Genomic DNA, 27,745 nt, shown 5'->3' on the forward strand with positions numbered 1-27,745 from the left:
TTAAAATCCAGGAGGCAGTAATATGCTTATTTACAAAGATGTGTAATAGAAAGGGAGCAGAGCTTGTCCATCTATACCTTCCCCAGGGATGCACTATCAGTTAATAGTACTCATTCAAATATCAGATGCTACTGCTCTCTCAGCCCCCATGCAGGACCTTGCTTTTTAATGCCACAGGAATGCTGGGTCAATGAAAGGAATTTTCTATTTCAACTTGAAAACAGCGTTCACAGAGAACAAGCCCTAATGAAGCAAAATCGCACAAGGAGGTACAAATGCAGAAAAGCACAGTGCAGCGTTTGTTGGTTCAAAATCTCTCTGTGTTATCACTGACAGTCGCCCCTCCTTCCCATCTGTAATTCTGGTGCTTGGATATGTGTGTTGACAAACAAACAACATCCTACCCACAGACGCACACCAGTGCTTGGCAAATGGGGGTGGTTTTTCCTCCTTATAATAAACATCAAAATAGCATTTCAGTGACTCTGCTTTATTGCCAGCTCTAGTTTCCATCTAATTACCTCCAAGGTGTCATCTTCATCATAACAGAAATCATTCAATAAAAAGCATCTTTACTTCAAGCAGTACCCCAACTACAGAAGTAGTTCTGTTCTCAAGAGCAACATTGCTCTTCCTTCACAGGCTTCCAGTAACTGGAATTATCACATCTGCTATTTCAGCATTGTTTTAATTAACCTGCTTATTCTTAGAACACTCACACAGGCAACTACTGAAATTGCATCCTCCCCTCACCTTACTCTGTGCAAGTGTCCGTGAGGGAAAGATCTCAGCTCCCAACTTCTGGCTTTAAGATCTCCTGCTTTGATTTCTTTGCAGCCCAAGACCACTGCCACCTCCTCTATCCCTTAATCTTGCCCTCGTGAGCAAAGTTGAAATTCATTGTAGATGAGAAAGTTCAGTCCCCTTGACACCCCCAGGTACCATGTGGGCACACCACCGCAGCACCCCTGCATGCACCACTGCAGCGGCATCTCCCACAAACTCTGCAACTTACATAAAAAAGAAGGGTTTACATCAAAGAACACCACATTATATCGCAATAATCAAGGGAAAAAGAAAAAAAGAAAAAGCGTTTTGATTACTAATGGCTTGGGTTTGGGTCATCATTTCCTATCAGCCCATATCTCTCTGAAGATCACTCATTTCACTCTTAATCTGTTCTGAAGCTTGATTATAAAGTCTTCTGGTGTCCAAGTCTGACCCAAAGTCAATTCAAATCCATGGAAAAACTGTACACTTTATGTCCAGGTCCTTCCAGACATAATACCAAGGACACCCATGCAGCATGGACTTCTTGGAGTCTCTGTTTATGTCCAATAGCCTCTCTCTGTATCACATCCAACTAAAGACTGTCACACAATGCCACATGAACACAGCAGCTCACTAGCTGGCAATTATTGGTTCTTTCATGCTGAAAATGTATTTGTCCCAGGGGAAAAAGGCATCCGCATAATTAGCAAAAGCAGTTACACAAAAAATAATTAGCTTGCTGAAAGCCCAAAGGGGGAAAAACTATAATTTTTGCTTCAAGAGGCTGACTAATTATATACCAAACAACAAAACAGAGATGCACTGAGAATCATCGAGAAATCCGATGTGGATTTTAACTTCATATTCTAGCTATAAGGGCTGCTGGTAGCCTAGCAACAAGCAGCATACTTGAGCATGCCAAAACCTCCCTCTGACTTAATGAAACACCTCAGATTACCATGCAAACCTCCCCCACCCCACTATGCATTTAATTCTTGTATTACTAAATGATACAAACAAAACCTAGCCCCCAAAAAATTCAAGCCATTCAAGATAAACTCAAAGAAGCACTAATGGACCATGGTATAGAAAGATAATATAGAACATATGAATTCTTTTCACAGACTTAAAATTCACATTTTGATTAGAGTTGTTTCATTTGATTTATTCATGGGATCAGAAAATGCCCTATTATCTTAACCACATTTTTTGATAGACTGAAGAGTTTTCTCTTTATTTATGCCCTGGGAAGCATTAATTAAGGAATATTTTACAGTTCACAGAATATTTGACAATCTCCAAATTACTCCTGATATATATTAAAAAATATGCTGCTACAGTTGCTTTCTATTTGCATCTTCAGTGACCTGCTAAAGGAAACTCAACCCAACCAGTAGTCTCAGAGCTAAGAAACCAGTTTTACTCATCATTCTTCGACCATTCTTTTCCCATATTTAACCATTTCAGAGGCCGCAATTGCTTTCCTGCCTGCCCAGTACCACTAAGTTCTGCAATAACTCAGGTCTGACAACCACCTTCAAGTCATATTGTAATTAGCACAGCTCTAGTACTCTTGGGCCAGGGCTCAGTGACAAGTGACACCGTAGCCAACAGCTTGCTCTTGGTTAGTCACCTGAAATACCCAGAGAAGTACAGATTCGCCGGATTCACCCGTAAAAACACATAAAAAAAAAAGAGTTAGGCTTGATCTTTCTCATGAGCCGGAAGCCATGATATAGCTTCTAGTTAACCCTTCTATTCCAGAGGCATGTGTTAACCCTAAACAACAAAAAAAGCCCTTCCTAAGGGATGAAACCTGTCACTTTTTAGTCGGCACACACCCAACATTGGGAGCAGCTCAGGGCAGAAATGAGGGAGCTGATGCTGCTCCTCCTGCAGTGCTGTTTTACACCGACGAGGGCAGGGCATACAGACTTCAGTCTGCCTCCCAAAACCTCTGGGACACTGATGCAGCCTGCGCAGAGCTGGAAATAGTGCATGCCAGCTACACAGAGGGACTAAAGGGAGCTTGTAAGACACAGCATAACTCCTTCATATTGCCTGAAGTCATTTAATCCAGGTCATGTAACATAACGTGAAGGTTAAAGCGTTAGTGGTGTGTTCACACACGTACCGGCATTACAATCAAAAATAAGTGAGTGGTACTACCGATAACAGATAGGTATCCTCATAATCAATACCATACTCTGCCAGACTCAAAGAATTAAAAAGATCAAAATAACTACTTCCTGAGAAAGGCAAATCTTTTGGATGTGCAATATTTATCATCATCTTTCCTGGTGATTTTGACAGCTGCTGAGATTGTCACCTTTGTTCCAAAGCTGCAGGAGGTGTCAGGGACAGAAGAAACCTGACCAACTTAGCTTGTCTTTAGGTCATAATAAACTTGTGACCATGGGTGAAGATAAGCCTCCTCCGCGGGCTTACACAACCTCAAAAATATAAACTGAAGCTGCAGAGAGCTGTTGACACATTAGAAACAGGGAGCGTGTCTGCTGCATCTGTGCTGTGCTTGGAGGGCAAGGAAGAACTAATCAGCCTATAGCACTGTGGGGAAACTGAACCCTCCCCTCAAACACACAAAAAGAGATATTATAACTAATATTCTCATTATTAGCTTCACGAGTGAGGACTACTTTAAAATTAACTCATGCAACTGCAGACTTTTATTGGTAAGGAAGATGAAAAGGTCCTGTCAGAGTGGTGGGAGATCCCATCCTCTTCATGCTTTGCTCTTGAACCCCTTAACAGTCCTCCATTCTCCCTAATTCCCTTTTCTCCAGGCTGCTTTTGGGTCTCAGTGCCTGCATAGGCAACACAATGGAGAAGAAATGCCAACACACAGACACTGTAGGGGTTGCACCAGGACAGCGGGACACCAGCAGACGGGGTTAACCAGAGGAATACAGGAGTTCTTGTGCCTGGAAGCACAAAGAGCCTGGAGATGGAGTCAGGGTCATGAGATGGGGTGTGTAAGGTCTCAGGCACTGCATGTGCACGAACAGCAAATCTTTAAATTTATCAAAACAGTGACAGAGGAAGGGGTATTAAAATAATTTTAAATGAAGCCTAAAATGAACAGATTTAATATACATAGATGCTTTACTTGCACTTATGAGGGAAAAAAATAGAAAATGTTTCCAATAGGATCCTTCCTTGGCAGTTTTAAAATAGATGTTTTGCTTTCTTGGAAAGAGATATCACTAAGAACTGTCAGCCCGGAAGAAATTATCCCTATTGTCCCCCCCTGCTGCCTTTGATGTTTTCCATGTTGCCAGCAGCCTTGAATCACACCACAGCATGTGCTAGGATGCTCAGTCTAGAGACCAGAACCACCTTTTAGAAGTCACAGGTATCAGTAACTGATGTCTCTGGTGCTGTTCTGGGATGCATAGATGTTAAAGTAATTGCACAGCTAAAACTTGCATTGCAAATAAATTAACTCCAGTTTCTTCCTCCTCACTGAAGTTTATTCTTACATATATCTCACCCATTTCATACTAAATACTCTTCTAATCCATCACAACATACCTGATTTTCTACCAAGATAACCTTCACTTGGATTAGAAAAACCCTCTGTAAACTTAAATTTAGCTAGGGGCATATTAAGCTCCAAAATCTTTCTCCTTGCCCCTAGAGAAGAAACCCAACAGAAATGCCACCTACAGTCATCATCCCATCACAGCATTTATTTAGAAGACCATGTAGCAATACGTGTCACCACGGAGCATACGTCTCGCCGCCTCAAACTCCAGACAACAGCAAACTACATTGTAGAATGCTGCATCAAATTAACTTTTCCTTTTTTGCAAGTCCATTCTATTCCACTACTAAAAAAAAAAATTCTACGTTAGCCAAATAGAAAGCAAAGAAGCTGGAACAGCAGCAAGCTTGTTTCAGTTTGAGTTGGGATTTCAGAATACACACCTAGAGATTGTAAACCTTAAGATATTTGCTAAGTGATTGAATACTTACTTCCCCTTCTTCTAAAACATGTACAAGGATGTTGTTTCTTAACCGCACTTTTTTGCCTTATCTACCTATACAGCCAATATTTTCCCACGTTATGCAAAAGCATAATTTTAACCCATTCCATCACAGAGGAACCTGCATTCCCAGATGTACAAAAGAATCACATCACATTTCTCAGTAATCTAAAATAACTGCAGAATTTTCAAATAGGTCAATTTTATTATTTCCTGCAGGGATTAAGTTTACTCAGTTTTAAAATAGATACAGCCTGAAGAATGGTGCCTAGGAGTGAAAAAGATTTTTCCAATTTCAAAAGCAGAGACCTCTCTGCTCTCTTGGCTTCTCAGAGGATGGTGGGAGAGATGGGGCACATCACCCCTCATGCCCTTGGCCCTACAGAGGGTGTGAGCTTGACAGAAACCCGCAGCATTGAACCCCTGTTCTTCATCTCTGCCCTACTCGGCTGTTGGCAGAAAGATCAACTGCCTCACCAAGAATTCTCTCGAAAATCTATTCCTAAAAAATGAGTGATACTTACTGAAAATACTTCTTAGCTCATAAGCTTATCTGTAAGAAAAGCAGTAATACACACCTTTTTTTAAAGTAAGCAACATACTAGTCTCAGACAAGACAGACAGAATTAAGGCTCTGATAAGGGTCTTTGGTTATCAGTCATAAACATACAAAGCACACAAACTTAGGAACTGCAAAATGCAATCCCTAAACAATGAGCTTCAAATGAACAGTACTACATTAATATTTACACTTTCTGTGCTATTTAGAGCATTAAACTGAAAAGGCTTCTTCTCTTAAATTACTATTTAATTTACCTTATGAACAATTTAAACAAAGAAGCACACACTTAAGAGAAGATGTATTTCACTAATGAAAGCCAAGAGGAAAAGAAGGACAGCTCTAACACCACCTTCTGTTCTTGAAACTTATGTTTCATTCTCCTTCTGATACTACTAGGAAGGCAGAGCAAACTAACTAAACATCAGTTTTATTTGCTGCAAAACCAATGCATATATTTCTGAACAATCACCCATACTTGTTTTCCCTAACAGAATGCTGTGCTTGCTCTGTGTCCATTTGAATGCCTCACCAATCAAAATTTGCTAAAAACACCAAAAAGACAATGCAAGTACTTCTACTCACCACCTGAACTCTGGATCATGTTTCCAGATTTTTGGACCTCATCGAATTTTGTAAAAATTACATTCAACCTGTTTGAAATTTAAAGAAATACACAATGAACAGTAGAATTTAATCTTTAAGAATCTTCTAATTTGTTACAGGACAAACTTTGCTTCGCTCAGGTCATTGGGAACACTGTCAAAAATGTCAGTGTGGAGCGAAATTATTTTAAAATTTAAAAAACCACAACATGCAACAGCTGATAGGAAGAACTGAGAAACAACTGATACTACAGAGGTGTAAGAGACAGAACTGGAAATACTACACTACTGAAGATGTGACATGTCCAACTGTAGATGCATTTCCAGTTCGTTACTACTTCCCCCATCTTATTTTTTGCAGAAACGCCACAAAAATCACCTTCACACAACTTTTGTCTTCAGGTCTGACACTTTCTTCCCATTCATGTCACAAGCCTGCTGGACTAGAAGACCCTTATCACATCTCATTATTCCTTCCCAGAGTTTTTTTTTTACTTTAAGCCCCATTATGGCAGCAGATGTTTTTACTGGAGAACAAGAGGCAACAGTGCGCTCCCCCATGTGCACCCCACCATGTGCACCCCTCCCCGGGTCCAGCCACGCTCCATCCTGCACACTGGAGATGCAGCAAGATGCAGAGCAGCCTTCTTAGCGCACCTGGAGTGGCAGAAGCAGAGGGATGTGGCTTTGCTTTCAGTGTGGGTTGGTTTTTGTTTGGGTTTGTTTGTTTGTTTTTAATAAAGCCTTGGAATCAATGCTATTGACCATAGTTATTTTCAGGGTTGGTTTGGTTTTATTTGGGTTTTTTTGTGCGTGTGTTTTGTTTTTTGTTTGTGTTTTGGGGTTTTTGTTTTGCTTTGCCATGTGGTTTTTTTGTGTGGTTTTGGTTTGGTTTTTGTTTTGTTTCAGTTTTTGTCTATGACAGCCTTCTAAGTTGCATAAACACAGGCTGCTCTTAAGTGTCCTCACTACACATGCAGAATATACAGAGAAAAACACTACATAAATCTTAAATCAGTTAACTACAAATCTGTAATATTTTATTGTTTTTTTCAAAGATACTGTGGCATATTTGGGCAAAGGTATAGGATTCACAGTAAGTGAAACCTGAGTGTTTGTAGGATGAAAAAAAAACCAAACCCTAATCCCAGAAAAACGTTCAATCATTCAGCTCCTGAAGTCTTCTACAGGAAGGAAGGGAATAAAAAGCAGACCAAAAATAATGAAGAGATAAGGTCACTCTCAACTTACCGAGATTGGGGTAATCCTTTTTTACTGAGATCAGCCCTTACACGTTCACCAACATGTCTGTAAATTTCCACAAGGCTGTTTATTGCTGCATCTCGAACCTGAATGTCAGATATGAGAGAAATCAATCCTCGATATAATTTAAAGAAATAAAGCCCTGTTCTACCTCAGAGAAAGAAATTTGCATATTTCTCAGCAACAACAGCTATACACGTTACCATAGAGTTCACGAAGGAGCTTCCATTCCTGCATTTCAGATACTAGCAGTATCAGCAGGTCTAATTAACCGGAAAAGCAGTCAAGACGTAAGATGAAAGGTTTTGTATGTAGGGACACATACAGGGAGCTCAGCTACCTTTGCCAGGCTCCACACACTGTGTGCACCACATATATTTATTGGATCAAAAAAGAAAGGAAACAGACACAAATAGACCTTATATTGCTAGATTGTTATAAAACAAACTGATTTTTAATGCCATCTTACAAACTTATGTTTCTGTGTTGATAACAAAATATGGAGGGAAGAAGGAATAATCAGTCACCTGAGCCACCATGAATTTTGCATGTTTTCCGAACTGATGTGCAAGAAATTGCTGAGCACATCCTTCCCTCCTCCCAGCAGAAGAGCCACAAACCTGATTAAAGTGTCACTTTTCTGTACTGAATCCCCTCCCCTCCAGACACAGCAGGCAGAGAAAGTAAACTACCTGCTCTGCCTACAGAAATATCTATGGAGCCCTGTACTCCTGCGGCTCATGGCATGGCAGCTGCCCAAGCACCCACACGCGTCACAACTAGACACAAGATATTTTGTGGGCACAGTCAGAATGGTCGCCTATAGGTGGGAGTCAGAAACCATAATCATAGTTTAAACACAGTTTTCATGCCAGATGCTCACAGTTACAGAAACTCAAACTGCATTACTCAAAAACAAACAAACAAAAATTAAAAACCACTCATTCTGAGAAGGGCAGTAACAAAAACACAGATAAGCCCTGCACTTGACCTGGATCTGTGATTCTCCACCATGTCTCACCAAGAGAGGGCGGCACTGTCCCAGCATCCAGGAGAAGGCTTCCCACCGCAGCAGCAGCTCTTCTCTGAAGGCAGAAGGATGCTGAGGGAGCCCAGAGGGATCCCTGCAGCCTCCCCTGCATTCGGGCTCTCAGGCAGGAAGGTTTCCTGCTCTGTTCACCTCACCTGCACATTTTATGTTCTGTTGAACTCTCAGAGTATTTGAAATGCTGGTTTAGACATACTTCAAATCGTATCTCTTCAAAACCAGCCAAGGGCTCTTCATGAACAGTATTGTTCAGAGCTCACCAACAGCAGCACAATTAGCTAATTTAGCAGCCAGAACACAGAGCCTTGCTTACCAACAAAGCAGTCAGCACAACCCTTAGACGCGGCTCACAGCAAAAGCTTACCTGGCTGTTTGGATCTCCAAGTAAGTTACATATATGTGGCACTATCTTACTCAGTGTTAAACTCTGAGCTCCAGATCTGGGAATAAAGAACAAGAGAGTACCAGTGTGAATCACAGAGCAGGCTTGTGTACGTAACACAGGTCTGCAGGAGCTTCTGACTTACGCATTGAGTGTTGCAATAAGGCAGAGGCAAATCCCTTCTCTTGTCCGGAAATTCTTGTGTTTGAATCCTCCAAGCATCCTGTCCCACACATACTGTGGAAGAGAAAGAAGAGGTGAGACAGGAAAAAAAGGAGGTAGGGGAAGAGACAGATTCTTTCCTCCAGCAGACATACATCATAACATCTCTGGAGCTTATGTATAAGTAGCAAGAAGCAGGAAGACATTTTTAGATCTGACTAATTCTTTGTTCTGTGCTGCCTTCACGCAGTAACTCCCTACTAGCTAAAACAATACTTCTACTTACACAAAGCAAGTGCAAAGACCCATCCCACCCTGGGAAACCCACCGACACTCGCACTCCCATCCGTGTGTATCCTGACACGCACCAGCATTCTCAAGTGAAGCAAGTATCTCATAACAAGGCAGAGGGAGATTAAGTCATTTCCAACAGAGCCACAGGAGAAAGCCTTCTGTCTAACAGAAAAAGTTCTCCTTTTTAAGCTGCCACTCACTCACACTGCAAAGGGCTGCCAAGCATACCTGAGGGTTAGCAGCTTGTTCCATGATTTTTAGCAGCAAGGTCTGATCCTGCTCCCTCACCGAGTCCTTAGAGTCTCCCAGCCTATCAAGTAAACTTGGCAGCACTGAAAAAAAGGAAACAGAAACATCCAAATCCTTCAGAAGTCACACAGCCCTTCTGCTCCTCCCCTGCCCCGTGGAGGGATGAGCCCTCCTGCCTTTCAGCAGAGCCTAAAACCACCAAGAGCCTCCCGAGTATTCTCCAGGGGAGAAGGAAGGTTTTGTGCACAAAGTCAAGAGGCTTTGTGTACGGCAGCCTGAGGGGGTCCCACTAGAGCAACGGCAACATCCACCCCTCACACACAGACCCCTTACCTGTGCCAATCTGAGCCTTGAAGCGATCTTGCAAGCGGGACACCAGCGCAGAAAGGATGTCAATCCCCAGGAGAACCACCTGCAAGCACAGGACAGATGGCATTTTAGCACACAGCCCTCCACCACCTTGGCCAATGCACCCGAGAGGTAGAAGAAGGGCCTCTCCCCACCCACCCACCCCACGGTGCTGCTCACGTAGGTAACAGGTTGCACAGGTACACTCAACTCCTCCTTGAGCAGCATCTGACAGACAAGCCAAGCTGTTTCCAAAGAGAAGAGCCCCCAAATTATTTCCCCCTGTGACATTTGCAAGCCAAAATTCACTACCAAGGATTTGACAGAGCCAACAACCATAATTGCCGCCCAATGCTAAATTCATACATATATGTGCAATGTACACAATACATTCCATGCACATAACAATTTCAGTATTTGATGTAACTAACATTTCTATTAATTGATTGCAATTATTACATTCATAATTATAAAGCAGTGTGCACTAAAAGCTGCTTAACTATTCACTTACAAAAATTAAACCAAACACTTTTATGACATAACTAAAACCTGGGGGAAGGCACTCTGAGAGAAGCTTCAGGACAGGCTGCAGGTTGGAAAAAACCCTCTGATTAACTCAATTTAATGACAGTACCAAAAAAAAAAAAATTACATCATCTACCGAATATATTGTATAGCTTGTATAACAGACACTTGGCAAGACCCTGTAGATCACGATAGTTTTGTATGAGACAGAGCTCCGTATGTTTTTAGCGAGGCGCTGAAGTCAGCAACCCCTGGAAGTGTTAGAGACAGCCCGGCTGCCGAGGCGGTGCCACCATGGCTGTCACAGCGCAGCCCCTATACATACAAACATCTATACATACGCGTGTGCACGGGACGGCCAGCAGGGGGCGCACTCCGTCAGCGCCACCGCCCGGCGCGGTTGGCCAGCCCCCTATGCAAATTACCACCAGGCTGGCGCAAAGCACTCTGGGTAGCGCCGCCACAATCGACAAAAAGGCTTAAACCGGGGCCGGAGGTGGGACAGAAACACCGCTCTCCGTGCTGCAACCGAGCGCAGCGCGCCTCCGAGCCGGGCAGCGGGGGAGCGGGCCCGGCGGATCCCCGCCCCTCGCCCGCACCTAGGGCGCGGTTAGCTTTCCCCTAGCGGGGGCGCGCCACAGTGCTTCCTTAACCGTCCTTATCTTGGGGTTGCGCGGCTGCTCAATGAACGCGTGGTGAGGGCAGCCCTGCTAACGCCTAAAGCAACACACCAGCGCCCGCTTCGTGCGTGGCGCAATTTTTGGAACCTCGCACCGCGGCGTGTGCCCGGCGCGTGTACAACAACGGCCGCTCCACGGCTAACACGAACCCACAGAAACGAGTCCAGGCTGGTACCCGCGGCGACTGAGCTGTCGGTTGGGTCGGGACAGCGAACTCCCCGCCCAGCACGGCAGCATCAGCCCGTGCCACCAGTCCTGTGGCCCCACCCCAACCCCTATCACTGTATGGTTCTTGACCTGGCATACTCGCTGCAAACCAGCGGCGTTCCTATCGAACACACGCGTGACAAGAAACACACTGGCTGCCTTATGTTGATTGACAGCATCACCAGTGTCTTTCACGCTACTGCCCACACCAGAACCCCGAGGTTGCAGCGCTCAACCAGCCTCTTTCAACCCTCCTGCCGCAGTTGCCATGGCTGCTTTGCACACCAGTGGTCAGTGCACAGCCCGAGCTCCCTTCCCCTCAGCGTGTCGTATGGATTCACTCCAAATTCAGCCATATAGCTGGGAGCTACGAACAGCGTGCAGAGGAAACAGCCTACTGTACATCTAGTCTCCTAAAAAAGAAACTTCTCATACAAGCACCTGCATCCTAACTTCTCCCAACATAAAACTTCACCTCCAAACAGCTCTCGCAGTTTTCTCCCATCCTGGTAACAGATCTTTTGGCTGTGTCATTATTTTCATTCGACATCATCTGCAGCATGCCAACAAGATCTAGAATCTATTCATATGTTAAAGGAGAATCTTCCTCGTGCTTTTATAGTGATTAGTTTGCACATCCATCTTGCACACCAGATTTAATCTACCATTGGCAAGCGCTCAGACAGCTGCCTTAAACCCTCTCATTGCCCCCGTGTCTGTCAGATCCCTCAGCTCCCAGAGCTGGGGTACAGCAGCAGAGCCCCAGCAAGAGGATGGGCTTCAGAACCTCATTACCCAAGAGATGCTTTTAAGAAACATCCCTGCGACCATGACTGCTGGTCATTATTCACAGCTGTCTGATCAGCCATAACCCAGCAGCATCTTGCACAGACAAGTGTGGTGCCTGCAATTACAGAGCTGTGCCTTGGGGATAAATCTGATCCCAGGAGAGGAAGGCATCCATCTCTCCTTCAAACTGCCTGCAAGCCAGAAAGAGCAGGGGAACTCACCACTCAGACACTAAAAGGAAAACATGCACAGTGCAAACACAGGCAGTTACCCTGCAGTTCGCCCCCAGGATCAGACAGGGAGGATGAGCGAAGCCTCCCAAGAATTTTTGCTGTTGTGCTTACAGAAATGGAGAGCTAATTAGCACGATGATTACAGTGGTGGCTTGAACAGCTATTGAGGAAATAACCAAGTGTTACTCCCTTCCATGCTGGATTCCTTTATCAACCATGATGTGCCACCTGCCTCTGGAACTGCTGAAGGTCAGAGGTGGAAAGTTGAAATTGGGTGTGGATTGTGATCCAACAGATCCCTTGTAGAGAAACAGAAAACCCAGGGCATGATCATCAAATGCAGAATGAATCAAATTCCAGCCCTTGCTGCAATGGATTGACTGCACTGAAGAGCTCACTCCAGTTTTCCACTGAAGCAGCAACTCAAGCTCTGTCTGAATTAACACACACCGATGATCAGGGGGACCCGAGGAGCGGGGAGACTGTCACACAGGGCCAGGGCAGTGATGGGACATGACAGCAAGTCCCCTGTCGCTGTGATCCTGCAGCACAGCCTTCCCTGGGGAAGTCAGCCAGGAGGCACCACCCCCTGCTGAGGCACAGGCAGGGCAGGTCTCCATCCGAAATTCCATGGAACGCTGCAGTGCTGATGACTACAGAGCTATTCCAGACTTTTACATCAGCACAGGTCTTGCTTCATGCTCCAAGCAAGGTAGGACTCAACTCACCAATATCTCTAGTAGCACAGGGGACTCCAGCCCTCAACCAAGAAAATACCACGGCAGCAGCTGCTGCTTTTAGCCCCCTACTTCATACAGGTCCCCAAATGGGAGATCTCAGGTCTTTCAAACCCACTGCAGAAACACACAGTGGCACAGCCCTGGGTCTGCAGCTCAGATTATTTGCTTATTTGACTCAGGAGGTTCCTCAAGACAGTCAATAAAGCAATTTGTGCCATCCAGTATTCAGCTCAGTGGCATCTGCTGCTGCTTTGTAATGTCTCAGAGTACTGTAATGTCTCAGAGGCACCAAGAGCTGTCAGCGAGCCCCTCTGCCACGCTCTAGCTGCCAGGTCCCAAGGCACCATCATTCCAAATAAATAAGGCTCTTGTTAGTTCCCAGGATGCAACATGGCCTTTCCCAATACAGAAAACTTGTTATTTTTAAGAGTTCATAAAAACCTTACTTCAAAAAACTCCAGGTATCTGTCCTCTAATAGCTGGGTGGTGTTGAAAGGCCTTCAGGCAGCTGCACGTATGAGAGAGCAGACAGCCTATCATCATCTGCTCTAACAGCAAACACTCACCAAGCATGGCAGACAAATAGATGCATCCAACGCAGCTTAAAACAAGACACACCTACATGCACTCCCATAAAAGGCCAAGAAAGCAAACTGCACAATCCAGCAGCAGCTGATCCAGCACAAAGTGACCAGAGTGAATCCCAGCCTGGGGCTACCACAACAGCTCCAACACAGCAGCTCTGGACCATGGTTGACAGAGACAAGCCCTGTCCTCCGCACTGCACCGTGCCACATGCAGCAGAGATGTGCACACGGCCGCGGTGGTGGCTGCTGCGCAAACGCGTGTCCCATGTCCCTTGCAGCGAACCGGCCAAGGGCCGGGCAGCACGTCCCCGTGAGCCGGCTTCCCGCAGGACCCTCCACACAGTGCAGCCTGGGACCCAACTGGGAATGCTAGAGACACGGTTTCTATCCCAGACACGTCACCAGCTTGCTTCATGAAGTTCAGTTTCCTCAGCTCCAACACCGTGGTGACACCTTTCAGCTGTTTCAGTTTGGAGTCTGTCTGTGAGGTCTTCCTTGGAGGAGGAAGAGAAGGCAGAGAAAGACAAACTTCTAAATCTCGAAGTGCAAAAAAGACTAAGATAATTCAACCAGGTTTTTTGAATACTTGCTTAGATAACCTTTTAGATTCATAAACAATGACACAGAGAAGCACTTGCATACTTCAAACTTAATATTTTTGTGAAAAGGAAAACCCTTCAGATGACACATTGAGAAGTCCGAGACAAGCACCAATGTCCTACATCACTGACTGACACAAGACATGAAATATCCACCATAACTGAACGGGGCACCCAAGACCAAGCTAGAGCTAAAGTTAGCTGACATTTGCAAATTTAGTTTTGAAGTCAGGTACATATTCTGGGTGACCACAGCAATAATAAAACTCCTGGCAGACAGGCAAACATTAAATTAGCTTAGGAAATACTGAGTGCTGCATTCCACCTGCACACAAGTATAACCACATGCACCCTGGAGGAGTCGTCTTCTTCCACCACTCCAGCAGTTAACATTTCATATTCCAAGGCAGGATCACATCTGCACTGGCAACACAAGTCCACCGCCCCAGCCCAATGATCCTAGTACAGACACAGGTTGTATGTGCTGTTCTGTATGACACAGCTTGTAAAACCAACACCAGCAAGCAAGACTGCAACAGGAGCCCAAATGAACAGGGGAAGATCTAAAAAAAACTCCTGGGTTCTTTCTCTAAAGCCATGAGATACCATCCATTCTGTCACAAGGCTCACTGCTGGACTAATGGAAGCAGCTGAACCAAAACACAACGAAACCAGCAAGACTTGTAAAATGAGCAAAAACATGCTTACTGAAAGTTTTCCTTCATTTACAAACCTGGAAACAGATGAGCAACTCAATAATGCATTGCTCTAGAGTAAAATCAATCCCAGAAGAACTAAGGTCATTTAAAACACTAAGAGGTATTAAGAAAAAGTTGTCAGAAACCATCACTACAAGGATGTATTTTTACAACTACTGTGAGGACACAAGATCACCTTTCTTACGCAAAAGTAAAAAAATCCCAATAATTACTTTATGGATCCAGTGAAAAAAAAAACCCAACAATAATCCAGTTGCCTCTTGAGGTAATAGCTAGAGACACATGAGAAACTCAAAGCAATTCAAGGAAATGCACCACAGAGCAAGAACTTCACTACAGAAATTCTGAAAAGAAAAATGGGGGGAATGCTTACAAGAACATGATCATTCTGAAATGTGGACATCTCTTCCAGGAAAGCTGACATGGATGTCCTAGGTGAAGGAGCTGGAGTGAGTCAACCCCCAGACACACTGCTCCCTGCCTCTGCTCAGTGGAACTGAAGAGGTGAATTCCCACCAATAACAAATTCACCCACTTTTGCACAAATTCTGCGTTAGTCCTTGAGTGGTTGCACATAACCTTGATGAGAAGGAGCCGCACATAACGACTGGGCTCTGTCCAAAGGACATGGAGCAAATCACAAGTTGCAGAGTCACTGCTGTGGAGCACAGGTGGTTTTTCTAAGTCTGAGCAAGGTCGAAGCTCCAGCCAGCAGAGCAGGTAAATCACTACTGACACAAACTACAGTCTGTGCTCAGTCTCCAGGGAAGCAGCACTCATAGTAATACATCAGGAGATGCTGAAGATGAAGTCTCAATTTAAATCTCACTTTCAGCATCAAGAACTGTTTTGGGAAGGCAATCCTGTTTTGGCAGCACCTTACAGGTATGGATACCTGCACGGCAGTGCTCAATGTATAGTATCTTCACATAAAACAACATCAAAACAAAACACCTACACTACCAACTGCTATTGCTTTTGCTTCCTCACCATGAAGCAGTTAAATATCTTAGTCACAAACACTGCCACTACTCTGTACAGTCCCACTGCCCCCACCTGAGCACTTACACTTGCAGCCAGGTCCTCAGCCAGTGAGGAAAAACAGCTGTAGCTCTGTGAGCACCAATGAGACCGTGCCTGTGTGTCAGCTGGGGATCAGCCCCACCACATCCTTGAACGAGCTCGTGCCTTTGATGCCAAGTTGCATCTCAGGAGCTCAAGGCAAAATGAAGCATCACACAACAAATGCTAGGATCTCTCTTGCAGAAAAGCAACAAGAATGTCAGGGAAATTAAAAAAAAAAAAACAACAACAAACAAAACAAAAAACACACCAACACATTTCAATGCCCTGCTTTGTTTTTCACGGGAAAATGGAAGGCCTTTATCATGGCAACTAGTAAATTGCTAGTGTAGCTATGTGCCTTATTAATAAACCAGGTTGATTTACCTAATAAGAGTGCTTTCCCCTCCATTACAGACAGAAGCCTGCTACTGTGCAGGGAGAAAGAAATAACATTGGTAATCCACCTTCAGGCAGAACCATATTAGCTGGTGCACCTCAAAGCTCCCAGCACCGAAGCACTGAGCTAGACTCCATCTCTAATACCTACAGCCATACAAAGCGCTCAGCACATTCTAAAATTCAAACAGAAGTGCTTCTGTGGGTTTAGACAGCATCTGGAAAAAAACAAGGCAAACACAATCTAGCAGACCATCACCCATTCTCTGCTCCTTTAGGGCTCAAGAAGAGTAGTGAGTATTGTGAGGATGCTCAAATATTCAGCTACCCCCCTTGACCAGTAGCTTCCACACTTCTGAACATCTGCATTTCCAGATTAAACCATTCAAGGCAAGTTTTTACAACAAGCAGCAATCCTGTGAAGTAGTGATGACAGGCCACATGGATAGTCTCATGAGAAGGGCACCAAATAGGTGACAACACAGCCAAGACCCACTAGCTGCTGAGGGAAAAAAAAAAAGCTGGGGATCTCTCAGGGAGGCCAAACAGCCATCGTGGTGAGGAGCTGACAGAAGCTGACATGACTAGAGGGCAGTTACTAGATGCTGACATCTCTTGCTTGTTCAAACTGTAACAGCACTTCCAGCAGCCACAGCCTTTGCAAATCTGTGGAACCACCCTAAGATCTGAAGCCTCCATAGCAGCTCCCAGCCCTGCACAGACTGCCTGCTCAGCATCTATCACACACTCCTGCACCCCTGAGAAGTGTCTCCAGACATCATCCACAACAGTCTAATAGCACGACAATGAAGAACTCCTCTGAGAAAAGCAGAAGAAAGGTCCAAGATGCCATTGTTAGCTGCAGCAAGAAAGGCAATAGTCGAAGTAAGTGAAGGATGCGTTCTGGGTAGAGAAAGGGGCCAGAGGTGGCAGTGGGGAATGTTTTCTCCATGGAGGGAGGCACCACCTCAGCAGGAATCCTATTCCTGCAAAGCTGCCCCTTCAGCCCACTGACATCTCTTCACTCAGAGGAGATGGTAAGAGCTGATGCACTGACCAGCTGGCCACATGGAAAGCCTTTAATAACCTCCTAACACAAAGACAACAGCTTCCACATTCTGCCAAATCTCCAGATCTGGTAATTACAAAGTCCCTACTGGAATTCCCCCTCAGCTTCTGCCTGAGGAGTCCTTTCTTCACTTTCCATTGCTAAGAATGGCTGGAAAGTGCTGCTAGTACTATAGTGCTCTACCAGCCAAGTAAATAAGCAGCTGATTTCATAGCTCTCAAAGAGTCCAAAAGGTTGACTGTTTAGAAAGAACAACACTAAGTGCTATGCTGGAGTGTGCAGCTGGAAGAAAAGGTGACACATTTAGCCAAAGAAAGTTAAATAAAGAAGCTTATATTCTTCATACCTGCAACCATAAGACAATATAAATTTGCATCCAAAGAAAATCATTTCTGGATGCAGACAGACACAAGCCATAGGGTGAGGCAAGGACAGAGCTGGCTGACCCAGCTGCAAACACAGCAGCTCAACCAAAAGAATCCAAGCAAAGCTTTCCATGGAGAGAAGAAAAAAAAACACCACAAAACAAAACAACAACAAAAACACACACACACAAAAAAAAAAATACCCCACAAAACAGGCATGCTCTTGCAGCATATCCTGCAGATCTTCTGGTCAGTTTTACATACAACAGGCCCCACAAATGCTGTTCCTATTTCAGAGACAGCTCCTCCAGAGTGCCCAGCATCACAAGACGAGATGATTTCAAAACTTTGTGTGACAAAACTAAAATTCAGATTTTTAAAATATTTCAGAACCAAGTAGCACCCTGATACATGAAGGAAAAAGCCAAATGTGTTGAGAAGCACAAGGAAACCAACCTCTGGGACTAAGCAGCATCATTGTCAAGTATAGAGGATCTCTCACACGTGCTGCCATTCCCTGCTGGACCTATGCCTTCTGCTCCCATCCCCTTAGGGCTGGTGAAGCTGCGGTGACCCATGTGGTATTGGGAAGCACTGCTCTCAAGGGAAGTCCCCAGCAGTACAGCATGAGGTCTTCCTTCACAGATGAGCCTTGGAGAGGAGACAGTGCACTTCAGATACCTTTCTGTTCCATTCCAGGAAGCCCAGAGGATGACACTTAGAGCTTTGGGTGACAATACTTCCTAGTCTCTTCTACACCAGTGAGAGGTGCACACACCCAAGCTAGATCTGACCCAGCACCCACAAGATCTAGGACAGCCCATACAGCAAATGTGATGCTTCTCACAGCTTAACTATTCAGTACTGGCACAACAGATCAGTGAAGACTGAGTGCTACTGGTTTAAGCTGTTGACAGTATCAGCTGCTTCTTTTATCATTCTCTCCCTTAGTCTCCCTAATACAGTTAAATGCTGGTTTTCAATGCATGTCAATTTTAAAAGCTTCCAGAGGTTTACTGTCAGTGCTATACCAGTGACTCCAGCTGAAACCAGGCCCCCAGAAAACCAAATGCCACCAATATAAAGAAGGGGACAGTCCCAGTCCTGTCCCGCTCACCCAAGTGTGTCTATGCATGTAGAACCAGACCTTCCACCAGCAGGTATGTCCCAGTACCTATGTGCACTGGGCTGCTGTCAGCGTGCACTCTCTGAGCCATTGAGTCATCCTGTGAGGGACCAGGGACACTGGACAACTGGCCCAGGCCTAGCATCCTGCAGACCTCTTCTATACACAGCTTCTGGCTCAGCAGCTCCAGCCAGCTCAGAGCCCCAAACAGTCTGTAACCCAGGCAGACCTCTTGCAGCTACAGCTCTCTGACATCCAGCTCTTAGCAATGGCCTCGATCAACTCAGGTACTTTTAGTATCTTTTAACTTCTGGCAAGTAGATCTCTTCCAAGAAGAGCTCAGAGGAGGTGACAAAGTTGGTGAGGGGTCTGGAGCACAAGTCCCACAAGGAACAGCTGAGGGAACTGGGGCTGTTCAGCCTGGAGAAAAGGAGGCTGAGGGGAGACCTTATTGCTGTCTGCAACTACCTGAAAGGAGGTTGTAGCATGGAGGGGGTTGGTCTCTTCTCACAAGTAGCAAGTGATAGGACAAAAGGAAACAGCCTCAAGTTGCACCAGGGGAGGTTTAGATTGGATATTAGGAAAAATTTCTTCACAGAAAGGCTTGTCAGGCGTTGGGACAGGCTGCCCAGGGAAGTGGTGGAGTCACCATCCCTGAAGGGGTTTAAAAGGCATTTAGACGAGGTTCTTAGAGACATGGTTCAGTGCTAGAGTTAGGTTAGGTTATGGTTGGACTTGATGATCTGGAGGGTCTCTTCCAACCGGAATGAGTCTATGAATTTGATCTATCAGGTCTAGGAAACAGCAATCAGAATGAAAAAAAAAAAAAAAAAAAATCTGTCTCTGCCCATTTAAAGCAAATGCTAACGTTGAGGGCAATGCTTTCCACATGCTCCCCACATGCCACTTCACACACAGGAAATAAACATTCTTCTCCTTCTGAAATATGTTCCTTTCCTCAACTCCTTGTGACCTATGCGCCTGTCCTTTTGCCTTTTTGGCTGTCACCATTGAGATCTGGAGCAACAGCTGAAGCATCACTTTACTGAGCTCTCACAAGAGAATAAAACATCTGTTTTCTTCCCTCAGACTGAAAACAGACGCCTTTTTAGTTGTTTCCAACAGATACTTAATTATATGACAGCATAGTGAAGCACAATGCATCTAAATTAGGGCACACCCTTGGGCCACATTGCTGCATGGCATGTGGTCAGAAACCCAAAATGGTTTTGCAATCTCAGGCAAGCTACCTATCCACAAGTAGGGTCTAGACTCGGAATCACAGGCAAGGGCGGGTTTCTTGCCTTGGTACTTGGAGGCTGCAGGTGTCTGCAGAACTGCTCCAGAGCAGAACACGTGCACCAAGCACTATGCACTGCAGTTCAGCTGCATATTTGTGGCTTTCCTAGCAAGCTGTTTGGAAACCCAGTTGCATACATGTAACACTCCACAGCATCCCACTCACCTGATATTCCAGGTCCGAAATGGGTGACAGTTGACACCATGAGACAGCTGTTCAACAAAATCTGCCTGGAAATAGTTATCCTGGATACTGTAGTCCTGTTGGAAACCCACTGCTATAAAAAACCTCACACAACTGGCATCCTTGGAAGCCACAGGCACCTGGGTGGGCAGCCTGGCAATGGCTGCTTCAAGATCCAACCCAAGACATGAGGGTGGGCTGGCACCGGTGAGGCTCAGCTCAGTGTCTATGCTGTGTCTGCTCTGGGGCTGAAGCACTCCTGGCTCCAGAGCTGTTATACCAGTGAGACACTTTACAGAGGAGGACACAAAAATAAAATAAAAAAAAACAACAACAAACAAGCCATCTGAGCAGCTGATAGCACAAGTGGAAAATAAGTGGAAAATTATAGGCACAAACCACATACATTGTGGCTTCTATATCCAACTCTAAAAGCCCATTTAAACAAGTCAGGCAAATAATTCTTGCCAATGGTCTAGGACTGTAGCTACACAAACAAGCATCCCTCACATTAGAGGCTTCTTGTGGATTAATACAAGAAAGGAATTAAGTGTTCAACTAAATCATCAGCTCTTAGATTAATTATCTTAAATAGAACTCTGAAGAAACTGAAATACACTAATAGCTTCTGTTCCTCTGATGTAATACCAGAAAGCCACCCAGTTCAGCGCAGGGCACACAAAAGGTGACATTCTGGGAAAGCACAGCCCAATGAAGCAGGTACCTCTGCTCACCCTTCACAATGTTTTCACCATGTTCTCCTCTCCTTCACAACTCCCATCATTATTTTCAAAGGGTAAGCGGAATCAAGTGTTTAAATAATTTTAGAAGACTGGATGACTTATTTTGTAATTCTGTTATTTTCTCAAAGAGTTCTGTTTTCACTGGATATTTATTAAAATAACCTTCTAACCTTCTGCTGAACTGCTTGCATACATTTATGCAAGCAGTTAATAGCACACACACTAAAAAAAATGCAAAAACTTAAGAATCTGAGTATAGCTTCGTAAAAGAGACTGTGCCAGGCTTCAGGGAGGGAGATTTTGTTGGCTGGTCTTGGTTTTGTTTTTTTTCACCTCAACATTGCAGAAACCTGAAGCAACACTGAAAGGCAACTTTGAAGAAGAATAAATGTGACCTGGTGGATGCAAGTTATATATCACCTCCTAAAAGGAAGGGAACAACAGTTACCCAGTTTTTTCCAAATTGTTCCCTCTAGTGTAAAATCAAGAAGTTCAGGTTTATGATGGTTTGGTTCTTTTGTTAAGAAATCTAGAAATATTTGTAATTTGCCAAGGCAAAGGCTCAGGTGTCTCCTGTCATCACGGGCAGGTTCAAAGATGCTTTTTTTTTTTTTCCCCTCCAAGACTGCAAGGAAGGCTTCATGGAATATTTGAAAGCACAAATGAGGTGCCCGCTTAACGCTTAAACTGAAACCAGCAGCACCCAGTGACGCCTAAAAATGTGCCCTTCGCATCTTTGAAACCTCTTCATTCTACACCATCTCATCTCTTTCTGTTCGTACGGGTTGGAAGTTACACAAGCCTTCCTCCTTTTGTAACTTCAGAAGTCGTTACTTGACTTGGAGGCAACTATTTCAAACTAAAGTGCTCCATTATTATTAAGCAACTTCTTTTACACAGAAGGGAAAGCACAGTCATTCTGAGAACTCCCAGAACCAAAACCTGATGTCTTGAGAATTCTGAAATAAGGCAGACACAAAGCTGGACATGACAGTGGGACACTTCACCTGACATGAAAAGAATGCCAGGTTGTTTCCTATCATCCCATCCAGCCCTGCTGCACATCTACATGGAGTTAAAAGACAGAATAGCCCTCCAACCTTTAGCCTAATAGGGCTCCCCAATAAAATCGAGTTAGATGGGGTCTCCAAAGGCCAACTAGGTTCAACACCATCCCCACCCCACTGCTCAAAATTAGATCAGGTTGGTCATATTTCTACAATGCATTTTGTTTTACTCTATTCCTAACATACAGGTATTCAGCTGTCATTGACTTTAAGTATTCATTAAAACTTGAAATAGTTTTATACATTCTAGTTAGACATAGGCTTACCAATTCATGAATTAATGAGCTTCTGCATCACGACCAATAAGACTTTGCTGTGAAACAGCAGAACTAATTTTATTTTTTTAATTCCTCTCCAAATACAGTAGTACAAGCAGGCAACAACTTGTAGCCCCCAAAGACCCCAGCTACATGACCTGATCCATGACAATCTTGAAACAGGGTTTCATGCAGGTATAAAGAATCTGAGACATGAATCACACAGCAAGATCAGCAACCTCATATGTCAAACTCAAATACTGCCAGCCATAGGAGGAATTAGTATATTCTTTTCAGCAAAGAAATTACATTGGTTTTTTAGTTTATTTATCTAGCAAGTTTTGTTTAACTTGACATGACCTGATAAAAATAAAAAGTTCAAAGTCACACACAGCAATAAGCTCCAATTACTATCCCTCTATCAGTCCGTGCCAATGGCAGCTTTGTTCAGCAAGGAGGAGGGATCGCTGCCAGCAAGTCTTTTGCAGTCTAGTGCACAGAGACTATTCTAGAAGAACAGGCGATTTTCACAGATAGTTACTATGTCAGAGGAGAAAACATCAGTTAGAGAAAGAGGAGCTAAGATATGGCGATGACCAAGGATAACACCAAGAAACATAACATGCTTTCCTGATAACACCACTAGTGGTGCAGGTTAGAGGTCAAGCAGTCACTTTTTCTTCAGCACAGACATTGGGAGAAAAGTCAAGCACATCAGTTGCTAAATCTTCCACAAAATAAACATCACTAACTGATGAGGAAGAGAATCCAGCTACAGTTACCATTCTTCTTGCCCTTCATCTTTTTCCTCCTTTAGGCTAATGACACTATCCTGCACCCTGGCAAGATAGGAAATATAATCTAGTGTTTTTCAAGAGCTTTCATATTCTCATCAGGAACTACAGAGCATTATTACTATCATAAACTTGTCATGCTGAGGTCTAGCAGTACTGTATGCTGGAAAGATGTATTATTTGTCTACTTTGTATACATCTGCCTGCAGTGTTGGGACGCTGCCAGTATGCAGTCCAGTTACAAATAAAGTTTAGCCTAAGATCTATACATGCAGAAAAAAAAAAAATCTATGCAGAGCTACTCATATACTCACATCACCATTTAAAGAGATTTCTCCTCCCTCCTTCAAAGGACTTGAAATTTTTTTAAGAGTGCACATATACATTCTGTTCTTTGTCTTCAAATTCATACATCAAAGAAGATGCCATGAACAGAAAGCAACAGAAGCGAAGCACAGATTCTTCATTAACTCTTTATTTAAAGAAAGAAGATAATTGAAAGAGATATACAGGCCCTGCACTGTTTTTTATCTATCTTGACTTTTTAGTCAACCAAAGGTAAGGAGTTCAGATTTGCTGCTATGGGCCAGATGTTGACCCATCAGACTAGCACAAACCTAGAATCTGAAGCCATCTGTCTGCACTCACATCATTCTCCCCAGAAACTGCACACTTCTTGCCTTTTGATAATTCAGACTGTAAAGATCACCTAAATTGTATTAAGTGGGGAAAAAACAATTCCAGAAACAGGTTTTTAGCTAAGCTATTTCAGTCTACTAAGTAGATCCCATGCTCTCCAAAGAGCTGCCTGGTTATGTGCTGACCTTACATATGCCTTGATGGTTTAAGTGACTCATTAAATCATCTAAGATACTTAAAACTTTATTTTGCAAGACAGATTAATTCAGTTGCATCATTTTTTTCCATAAAATTCCTCTTGCTCACTAGAAAATTAGGACTAGAAGTCAGGATATGCCAGAATCAACAGCTTCCTTTTATCCTTCATCCTCAGCAAAAAACACAAGGTCCCAGGCAAAATACCCATGGAAAGCAGCCTCACTCCCTGCTCCCCAGAGCTTAGTCTGAAATCCCTTCTTAGGAGGGTTTGAGAAGAGATATAATACTGAAAACCCACCGCACCAATTTTATTGTTTGTTTTTCTTGTGTGAAGCAGCATGCAGGTAAATAGCACCCTTCCAGCCTACACTGTTTCTGAAAGGACACAAAGGTATTTTGTTTCCAGCTTTACAGCAGGAAACTGGTGTTGTTCTGAGCAGCACAAACCAGACTTGCAGCAGAGCCAGGATTAGGCTCCCAGGGCTGCCTCCCAAGCCTTCAGCCTCCGCGCAGGAGATGCAGGTCTGAACCATCTCCACCCGGCACTCCTGCAAGGTGAGTCCACAGCAGTGGGCAAACTGCACCAGGCCTGGGAGGGGGACAAACAGCATCACCAGTAGAAATCTTGATTCCACCCTCTGGGATGGGGAACCCACAACCTAGGCCACACAAAACTGATAGAAACTGCTACAACACACCCAGTAACTCATTTTTGCTACAAATGATGTCATGACTACACAGCCTTGAGTGGGTGATTTTGCCACTGTGCCCACCCAGTAAAAACCCAAAGGTCAGTTCAAGAGGATCCAAGACCTGCACCTCCCATGAGCATTCCATCCCAGCAGTGTCTCTCACACCTTCAGTTTTCTGGGTTTTGGTTAAACCTAAGGAAAGGGAGGTTTATGTCACGAAGGTCCCACAGAAAAGCCTGGTGGTAATTAACTAACAGACCATCACTGGAGGATCCTGAACCCAGCAGCCCCTGCTCCCTGGACTCAGTTGTCCCCATGACCACACCAAGCAGAACACAAGCCCAGCAGGTGCCACGCTCCAGAGGCAGCTGACAAGCATGCTACAGCCCCACCAAGTTAAAGCAGAAGAGCACAAGTCAAACCCATTTTCCACTCATATAATTGCAGTTCAGGAACTTCGAGACAGGCCTAAGAGACATTACTTCCTCCTTTGAAGGATCCACTGCATTCATTTGGTCTCTCAACGCAGCAGCATGCTGCAGTTCAGCTCCAGCACATATGCAAAGTGTCATCCTCAGGCTGCAAAGCTGACCAGGAATACCAAAAAGGTAGCTCCACCAAGGAACAGACAGGGCAGACTATGCTAAGTGGACACAGACACAAACCAAAGCACCATCAACACCACCAGTCAGTTCCACCATGTATGTAAGATGACTGGAGACAGTGACCACCAAAGGAAACTACAGCCCAACTGACTTGTCCAGGACACTTCTCCTGCAGCCCAGAGACTGAGCCTCAAAGACCATTTCTTCTCTCCACTGTTGCTTCCCAAGCTGTACATGCAAGTTCACCCAGACGAGACAGACTTGAGCACTCTGTCTCCAGTGGCAAAGTTCTCTGTGCACACAGATCAATCTTCTACTGGTGCTCTACCCAGAAATGCTCTTAATTCATATCATCACATTCTTGATAGCAGCAGAAGCTCCTGCTCAGGGTGACAAATCAACATTGTGACCCATTTGTATGCCACGGCACGAAAGCTTCATGACGCTGTCTCCTTGGTATGACTGTAGCTGCCCTCGCCCCATCTGCCAGCCTGCTCTTTTCCCTGCTACATGCTGTGCCTCTCCGGAGATTACAGAAAGCATCTCTGCCCACGACAATGCCTCTAAAGCTTCATCCCACATCTCCCCCACCTCCTCTTCGTTAATGACACCACTACAGGGCTGGAAACCTGAGCAGCTAGTGTAAAAAAGTGGGAGATTCCTTTAGGAGATCTTCATTAAATCACGGGATGTGGCACCTCCAAGGGCACACGATCCCTCAGCCAAGGAGAGGCATAAGCAAGATGTGCCTTTGGGCAGATCTATCTACAGGCCAGTGAGGTGGTTCTTCTCTATCCTTCCATTACTTAGTACCTTTCTGGGATGAAAAAAAACATGTACCCTTATCCCCAAATCATGCCAGATCCAGCAATTAGAGGATGCCTTAGCACAAAGCTCTGCCAATGCACTGCAGATCAAAGCACACGTAAGCAGTTACAATGGAAACTACATTGAAGTGATTTTGCTGGTATGGAAATGTAGAAAGGTAGTGATCAACTTTTCCCATATCCTTCAGAAGAAGGATAAAGAGAAATCCTCTTAGATCAGCTAGAAACAAAATTAAGCATGAAGAACAGAGGGGCACTGAAACAGACTCATTTAGAAGCCTGTGAAATCTTCAAAGGATGTATTTTAAGCATAGGTTGGATAAACATCTGACAGAAGACCTTTGGGTATATTTGGTTGTCTTCTGTGAAGAAGAAACTGGATTTGACTACTTCCTCAAGTGCCTTATATTACAATACCTACGAAGCCTCAAAATTTCCTCTTTGCCATTAGAAATACAGTATAAACAAGATATGTTACTAGTTGGTAAGCATCCTTTGCGAGCAACAGCAGGAAAACTGACAAGAGAATCTTATTAGTGATCCACTATAGATACAAATTGCACTGGCAAACAGAAGTTACTCCTCAGGGTAAGGCTGACACCCGGGTTAACAAAACTTTCCAAACTTGGATAACTCAAGATTAATAAAACCATGAAGTATATAAAGGCTAAGGGGAACCTTAGACTCCCTCTCCCGTGTCTAAAACCCAAACCATATTCATCCTTTCTTTCCCCGCAGGATACTTTAACTCTACACCAATGACCCCCCAACTTCAACACAAACAGAATTTTCTTCTTGACATTTGGATTCTATCACACTGAGCTGCTCTGAGATCCAATAACACTCCTCATACTTGTCACATTCATTATTCAACAGCAAACAAAAGCTCTTAATAAACTCTTGGCTATTCAGAACAGCTTTCTAATCACCCATACATCTAACTTCACAGATCACACATGCTGGACACCATGTAAAAGGCAATCAAGGTTAAAATAGTCAGCATGCTCGGTCCTGGTTTCCATCTCGGTATGACTCAGTTGTGCTGCTTTGCCACAGCAACATCTGCTACTAAAACCAGAATAACACACAGATCAGCCCTTTCACAGTTAAATTGAACCCATTTATGCAACACTAAGTGAACTAAACCTTGAGAAAAAGTCCCAGGGCCACTCAAATCAATATGAAATTAACTTTAGACTTGTAGTGTTTTAGCTCACTAGGGACAAGTTTAAATTAAATTGTATGAAAGTATGTCAGAACATGAATTTGTACAATTTCCCAAATCTTACAATATGGAAAGTGTCTTCCCTCTATGTAATTAAGATCCACCACTGAATGAAACCCCATGGTGAGGTCTATGCTAGGAACATTCATCCATCATCCTTAGATGGTGGCTCTGAAGGGTGCAAGAAAAAAGCTGATTTAAAGTTAAAAATCCTCCCTGATCTACAAAGGCCTTGATATCAGCCCCTAGTTTCAAATAACCACAATGGGCTTACACAGTCAGTATCCTCAATTTAATGAGTACAATATTCTCCCAAAAGAACAGAGAATATACTCAGGAGGAGGCAAACACATTATACACTGTTTACTGTCAGTCGGGGCAGAACTGGCAGCTGAACCTGAGTCTGTAACAGCCCAGGTCCTGCATG

General features: G+C 44.2%; 1 protein-coding gene across 1 annotated transcript in view; it reads right to left on the bottom strand.

Annotated features, from left to right (window-relative positions):
* The window catches only part of CLASP1 (cytoplasmic linker associated protein 1), a 171,773-nt gene that overhangs the window by 114,928 nt on the left and 29,100 nt on the right, over positions 1-27,745 (bottom strand). The window contains exons 3-8 of the mRNA XM_082054938.1: positions 9,674-9,752; positions 9,320-9,423; positions 8,781-8,872; positions 8,618-8,693; positions 7,194-7,291; positions 5,923-5,990 (exon numbers count right to left, since the gene is read on the bottom strand). Coding sequence (XP_081911064.1) covers positions 5,923-5,990; positions 7,194-7,291; positions 8,618-8,693; positions 8,781-8,872; positions 9,320-9,423; positions 9,674-9,752 — 517 coding nt within the window. The remainder of the gene's footprint in view (positions 1-5,922; positions 5,991-7,193; positions 7,292-8,617; positions 8,694-8,780; positions 8,873-9,319; positions 9,424-9,673; positions 9,753-27,745) is intronic.

The sequence above is a fragment of the Streptopelia decaocto genome, assembly GCF_964273445.1.
Source record: "Streptopelia decaocto genome assembly, chromosome: 6".
Classification (NCBI taxonomy): Eukaryota; Metazoa; Chordata; class Aves; order Columbiformes; family Columbidae; genus Streptopelia; species Streptopelia decaocto.